At 41.4% G+C, this 7699-nt stretch overlaps 1 protein-coding gene across 1 annotated transcript; it reads right to left on the bottom strand.

Moving 5' to 3' along the window:
* Window positions 1-1384: 1384 nt before the first annotated feature.
* LOC115386104 (serine protease 27-like) lies at window positions 1385-7232 on the bottom strand. The gene is made up of 6 exons (XM_030088320.1): window positions 7093-7232; window positions 5816-5836; window positions 5099-5261; window positions 2749-3008; window positions 2511-2659; window positions 1385-2207 (listed from the first exon to the last, which is right to left on the bottom strand). The coding sequence occupies exons 1-6, from the start codon at window positions 7148-7150 to the stop codon at window positions 1827-1829; spliced, it is 1032 nt and encodes a 343-aa protein (XP_029944180.1). The 5' UTR covers window positions 7151-7232; the 3' UTR covers window positions 1385-1826.
* Window positions 7233-7699: the final 467 nt, after the last annotated feature.

Genomic DNA, 7699 nt, shown 5'->3' with positions numbered 1-7699 from the left:
TACACTTGCCTACAACATCAGAGACATCCTGCACACCTATTTGCTAAACTGCAGGCTATGCTAACTGCAAAGTCAAAGAAAATGACTGATGACATGTGGTGCAAAACAGGATTTTTAGGAAGAGGAGGAGGGAAAGGGTGTCAATTACCTTTTATGAATATATTGGAATTATTTTTTATGTGATGAACTCAGCTCAATTGTTACAAGTTTGATGACATTAGAGACACAATCTTTCAAAAAATGTGATCAGCCTGAGTATATGTGGTTCCATTGCCACATATCTGATTTACTTCAACATGTGAATGAGGCCTGTATCCGATCTAAAAGATATCTGATATCTTCTTGTCCAAAATCAGATCTTGTCTGTGCCAAATAAGAGCACACTTCACTGATGAATCATTTGATTTTAATGTATATATATATCATTGAGTCTAATATAATATGATCAGGTGTAAAATCGCTTTAGAATATATGTTGCTTAGCAAAAAAATTAAAAAGGGAACATTTTGGGAGTAAGTAGAGAAACGAGCTGCTTCTAAGGCATTTTTTTTAGGCTGTTTTGTCTTTTTTCTGTGAAAAACCCATAAAACACACAATATACACCACTGAGAATAAAAAATAACACACCATCACAGTTCCAGGAAAACAATACAAGCGCTGCCGTTGCTTCAGGCTGTTAGCGGTTGGTTTTTCAATCAGCCACCCAGAACATATTGGAGTTCGGGTTTGTCACAAACCATCTACAGCGGCCCGGTGGGAACGGTGGCTGCATCCATGTGTGAATATTTGAAAATTCAAATCCAAAACATTAGAGAGAGAGAAAGTGAGAGAGAGAGAAATAATAGAAGATGCACCCGACTCATTAAGGTTTCATTTCCATTAAACCTTTTAATCCTTAAAGAGCATTTAGGGACACTGCGAGACAAAAAAAGCCACGTGCCACAAACACCCCAGACACACTTGCACGCTGGCAGTGCGTGTAATTTTTCACCTGATTGATCCTGCAGACCAGGAGAGATGAGTCGCAGCCCTCTGCCAGGTTAAACGCCGTCTGTGTGTGTGAGACCGTTTCTAATCCTTTTGGAGGAGCTCCATGGGAAATGAGGAGATCAGGCCGCAGCTTCTCCAGTGATACACGTCGAGCCGGTTAGCTCGCGAGGGAGTTTTCACTGTTTAACCCTAACCCTGACGCAAAAAATCTTGGACATAATTAATAATATGTTATCTGCCACCCTCTCCACCTGCTGCAGGTCCTCCCTGCTCTCCAGCGTACAGCTCTTTTTCTACCCTCTTTTGTTTGCTAACACAATTATGCATTACTCATATTGTCACAGCATTTCATGCGGCATACAAATATCATGTAAATGATTAAATAAGAAAACAGTTTTATGCTTCATTTCATCTTTATTTGACAGTCACAGCATACGACTGAAAAGTGAAAATCCCTTCATTCAGAATGACTTAGCTTAAAGTGAATCGATCAGACAAATCAACGTTTTAATACATTACATCCAAAGAGCTTGAATTCCTACTTCTTGAAACTTTTTGTTGACAGTTTTCACTTTCAACATGCTTGCCGAGTCTCAGCAACAGTGAAAGTGTCAAAAGTGAAAAATTAAACAGGTTTCAAAGTATTTACAATATATTATATCAGAATAGTTTATTTTCCATTACTTATCGTTTAATTATTTAGTGGCGTTGTTTGCAACCAAGTATGCTTTTTTACTTCTCCTGTTTTATTTTTTTTAACAATTCAATTCAGATTCCAGAAGAAATAACCCTGATTAAAGGTCATGAAAGAAAAGCAACAGAATAAACGAGTGAAATCACAGCAGAGCACCACCAAACAGTACATGCAGACATAAACCGACGGCACCGAGGGAGAGGAAGTGAGCGAAGTGGATCAGCGTTTCCCCGCCGCCGAAGATACTGTCGTCTTCGGTGGTCATCTTGTAGTGATGGGTGGTGGTGGAGGGGGTGGCCGTAGGACAGGTGAAGAACAAGTCGGGGTCGATGCCCTCAGGGGTGACGGTCACGAAGCCCACGTCCGACCCGTTGAGCTGTTCCCTGATCCAGTCTTCGTACTGCGACACACGAGTGTAGACTCCGGGTCTCCTGGGAAGGCCGCAGCCATCTCCGAAACTCACAACTCCGACCTCCACCCAGGACGTGGATGTTTGGGTCATCAGTGGGCCTCCAGAGTCTCCCTGGTGAAAATATAGTGATAACTTCAGATGAGGACGGACGAGAGAAGTATAACTGAGCAAATGTACCACAAATTCTTAAGAGCTTCAAGAACTGTGGTGTCTAATTTAATGAGATGAACTAATCGTATGTCGGTAATTTAATCAAGGATACAGTTGATATTTGCTGACTTGAGGAAAGAATCCCAATCATGAGTTAACATAAACTGCCTTTTAAATGAAACCGAAGGACTCGCGGTCCCAGAATCCTCTCTTACAGGTTATCCTGCACTCTCTGTGAAGACATGTCTACTCGGTTTTACTCACCTGGCACGAGTCCTTCCCTCCAGCTTCCCTGCCGGCACAGACCATGTTTTCTGTGATCTCAGAAAAGTCCCTGAGGTAGCACTGACACCGAGTGTTTCCCACTATCGGGACGTTCACCTCCTGCAGCACCTCGGCCAGATTACCGTTATCTAATTGGAGAGATTTCAGAGTTGAAGAACTCGGTGAGGAATCCAGCGGTGAGCGACACAAAAGAAACCATCGAAACTGTGCAGCTTACCGATGGTGCCAAAACCTGTGACCCAGCTGCTGAGCCCAGTGTGGAAAGTGCTGCCTTTGGTGGGCAGGCAGATGGGCTGGATGCTGTCTGAGAAGGTCACTGGCGTGGAGAGCTTCAGGAGGCAGATGTCATTTTCAAACGTGAAACTGTTGTAGGCAGGATGGCAGATGATTTCGTCCAGGGCCACCGTCACTACGTCGGGGCCGGGATCGGAGATGTTGTGGAGGCTGAGAAGGACCTCTGCACCACTCAGATCCTCACTTAATGACAGAAAACCAAAGATTCTCATCAAACAATCTCTCAGCCACGACATAATAGTGATTTTTATATGAATGTGTTGTTTTGTTTTCATTAAAGTTTACAGTTGGCACACTAGTTGGGTCGTCTTTACATACCCACAGTGCAACGCAAGTTTTGCATTTTTGTTTGAAAATGACTCTTTCTTTCTGGATCAGCAACATGACAGCTTTAATTGTTTTTAATTCCATGTGTTTTTCTTTGTTTCAATGCAAACGGAGTAGTTTGAAAAAGTTTACATCCAGTCAAATATCTTTCACAAACTGTGAAGCTGAAATTGACCTCCTCTTCTGTCTTGAAAAGTCCCATAACATCACAGACACAGCACTCAGCTGGCTCACATCCTGCCTCTCCAACCAACCACAATTCATCCATATGAATAGCCACCCCTCCTCCACTCCTCCTCTGTCACAAGGTGTTCCTCAGGGTTCAGTGCTTGGCCCCCTACTCTTCATAATCTACATCATCCCCCTTGGAAACATCATCTGTCGTCACGACCTCCAATTCCACGATATCCAACTCTACATGTAAACCATCTGCTCCAATCTTTGTTCATTTAAATCCCTATAAACATATCTCAAGATAGGTTTTAATGCTTAACTACTCTGTACCAACTTCTTTTTTCAACCGGAGCAAACAAACCACTACTGTGCTGTATTTAGCTGATATGCATGTGGTTGTGTGACTGTTGTTCTCTTAAGCCGGCCACACACTACAGGATTTTTTCAATCTTCCCCGATTCAGACACCACACACTACACGACAGCAGAGGACAGATCGTACCCGATCTTCCTCTCCTGATCGTCTAGTTTGTGGTGTCACTCCGGAGCAGACCACACACCAGCAGATTCTTCAGCCGAGAATCGGCTCCTCACTCCTCCAAATCTCACGTCGTCCGACGTGACTTTGTGCTGTTTCCCTTCATTGCTGTTTTTACATTCATCTCCACTTTCAATAATAAGTGGAGAACTCATTCGTTCCCTCAGTTCATTCATTCACATCGGTATCGCTCCTTCAGTGCAGACCCCCCACCCGCCGTGCGCACGGAGCACGGACTGTCAGCACCTTGTTAGAAAATTTAAATGTTCCAGTACAGAAGAGGGAAACATAGTTTCAGATCATTTTATTATAATTTACATTTAATAATAATTCAGCTTATTAGCTAATCTGTTTGTGTGTTTTTTTGTTTTGTTTTTTTTTCTTTTGAGTCCCGAGTGCAGCAGTAGAATAAAGTTATTAGCAGACCGTGTCAAATAAAAGCTACTTTTTTAAATCATCAAATATCTTAAATCATTCTTTATGTCCACAGATTTGATAGTTTACACCAGAATAAAAACACATTGAGCTTTGATTAGGAAAGTTTCATTATAGTCCGCTCTGTCTCTGAGGGCACGGAATCGGTGGAAAGTTTTTTTTTTTCTTTTATTATTATTTTTTCTTCCCCATTCTTCCGTGATGGTTAATAACGGAGATTAATTAAAACATTGGGATTATTGCAGGACTGGAGGAGATGCAGACATTAGATCAGAGTTTGGGTCTGAATGGAGGATCCAGTTCATCCAGGAGCGACAGGATTAACCATCACTTTCTGCACGGCTGAGTTTAAAGCTCTGGCTTTTCTGTTTCACTGTCATATATAGTGGATATATATCACAGACATATATTCATCATCCAGCTCTTGACAGCTGTGAGTGGATGTTTTTAATCAGCGGCACCTTGGTGAGACGGAGCTGTTCATCCAATCAGAGAGCTTTATTTCGAGGGTGTGGACAGCTCTACTCAGAGCTGATCGGCGCCTCTCGGAGCGCACCACACACTACAGGATTTGCGATCGGAAATATTGAACATGTTCATTATCTCCGATCTCCCCTTCCGACGCCTCCCGAGAGGCTCCGACCGGAAAAAATCTCTCGGAACACACCGCACACTACACGAAGATCGGACCCGAACTCATTTGCATACTCCCGACAATCGGACCCTGTCGGCCTCGATCGGGAGGAGAAGATCGGGGCAAAATTCGGCCCGATTATCCTGTAGTGTGTGGAGGCCCTTACGTTGTCAGGCAGTGAGCGGCTGTCAGCACCCAATGGTCGTTGATCAGGGTCCCTCCACAGGTGAAGGTATCAAAGAGGTATAGAGCTGCCTGCCAGGGCCAGCTGCCTGGATCTGCTTCCTGTCCGCCCACGATTCTGTTGTTGTTCACAGCCTCGCCGCATCCTGACACAACAAAACAAAAGCAACGATTTTAACCAGATGAATGACCCCTAGAGTATGGGTAATAAACAAATGCTCAGACTAACGATATTTAGGTGTTTAGTCCCCATAAAGGGTTAATCTTGCATGCTAGTGAGATAACCAGTGGTCATAATGTTATGATTGATCCATGGAATCTATGACAAAGGACCTGGTAATTCTGGTAACTTTAACATGAGATGAATCCAGCAGATCAGGTTTCTTTGTCTTCCTATTAACATTGCTTGATTGAATCGAGTGTTTGGTTAATCAGACTTGACTGTCATTTCTTTTAAGATGATTTTGTCACACCTTCCTTCAACACACAATGCTTGTTCAGTGTTGTTGGCGTAACTTCATCCTCTCGAAATGTTCAGTTATCACATTTCGGGAGAAGACAGAGTTTGAAAAACCACTTTGTCAGATGTCCAAATGAGACAAGAAGATGCAATGTCATTCTGTTTCTGATCCTTTAAGCTTGATTATGTAACAATGGGATCTGTATCGCACTGCTGGTAGAATGAAACGTGAATACTTACTGAATTCCTGTGAGTCACAACCTGAAAATGAAAACATGAAGACAAACTCATGAGCTTCAGACAGAAAATAACTGATATATGGTGACATATTTAAAACAGGTCGCACAAGAAACATAAAACAGATTTTAAGAAAATCTACCTTCAAATTTTTTATACTGCTGCTCTGAAAACCAGCACAGAGATCAATACTTATGCAATTTGTACCTTCTGTAAAAACCAGCTCCAGGGAGCTGAAGTTTTTCAATTTATGACAAGTTGTAGATCGAGTGAAGTTTCGCATTCATGAAATCTGAGTGCTCTAGAAATAACACCTGTGTTACTGCTTGTTCCTTTAAAGCTTTTTGTCATCTTTGCATGTAAATATAAGTGTGTTGGGGGACAAATTAGGCAAAAATGACAAAATATGTTCATTTTCCACGAAAATGATTCTGAAGTTCGTTTGTGACTCAGTTTTTAATGCAGCTAATTTATCGAGTCACTTTTTCAATGAAACCAACAGCTTATTTAAAGAGCGAATCACCATTTTTTCCCCACTATAAGTTGATTGTGTTGCACTTACCATATATAATCGAGCTATTTTCCTCTTGTATGAGGTTCTGCCACATCATATTGAAGAGGATTTAGGCATCCCGTCTGGTGCACTTTGAACCTTTTGAGTGTTCATTTGAGGCATATTGTCGGAGATATAGTTTGAACGCACATGTTTTGTGTTGATTTTGTATTATTCACAACTTTCTTAGTTTTATTCATCATTAACCAGGTGTTGATCTACATTATTACTGTTCATATTTACTGTTTACTTAAAAAGTAAATAAATACTGTTTTTCTGTCCCTGAAAGCTTAAATGCAACACCAAATCATACATAGAAAAGCAAATCATTTGAAGAATATTCATATTTTCAAGAACCATCTAAAATGAGACTTTTTTCTTTTGCAATTGTCTTTTTTTTTATCTCAACACTTCATAAGGTTCAAACTTTAATTTTAAATTGGTCTGCTATATCTTTACAAAGGTTCTTATTTATGTTAACTCAAATCACAATCTTTACATTTGAAAGTTGGAGTTTTAACAGTTTGAATATATAAACACATCATCTTCTGCAGTCCTATCAAGCTGTTTAAAGACACATTGAAGCTGTAAAACAATTGTCCTCAATGCATTTCAAGTTCAAGTAAAAGCATCCTGTGACACAGATCTTAAATAACCCAAAATATTTCTCTAAAGCAAAAGAATGTCCTTCCAGGTAATGTGAGAAGGCTGTAAAACTTTCTCTCACCTTGGTGAAATACAAAGAGCATCAGTGTCAAACCACGTGCAACCTGCCGCACAGCCATTTTCTCCAAACCTCTTCCACCGCGTCTTCAACAATAAATACAACAACTGCTAAACAATAAGTACCCCGTTTCCATAGGTTCAGCTCCTCCCACCGCCGTTCAGCCCCCTGAGCCCACATCAGTCACAGACTTCAGAGAAGTAGCTGTCAGACGTGTTGAGCTTGATGCCATTGTACAGAGAAACTGTTCATTGGAGGAATGTGTGTACAGTGACTGTGCAAAAGGTGAAAAGTTTTCTCTCACACATGACGAACACACGGCAATCCTGACACAGGATCAGATGGTGTGGTATTTCGCCAGTCCTGCAAGGCGGCCGCCGCTGACACACGAAGACTCCTCACCGTCATTGTTGAGATTCCTTCTGAACTGAACCTTCTCTGTGAATGAACCTTCTCTCTCGTTAGGCTGATAATCCAGTTTATGTTTGAACAACGTCATAATGGGAAATAGATTTGTGTAGTGCATCATATCAGATGAACTGTCTCAATGCATTTTACAGGATCTTTTTAATTCCATCCCCACAAGTGGAGGTATTTGGTAATATATATT

The sequence above is a fragment of the Salarias fasciatus genome, chromosome 3 (genome assembly GCF_902148845.1).
Source record: "Salarias fasciatus chromosome 3, fSalaFa1.1, whole genome shotgun sequence".
Classification (NCBI taxonomy): Eukaryota; Metazoa; Chordata; class Actinopteri; order Blenniiformes; family Blenniidae; genus Salarias; species Salarias fasciatus.
This window is presented reverse-complemented; position numbering and strand designations above follow the sequence as displayed.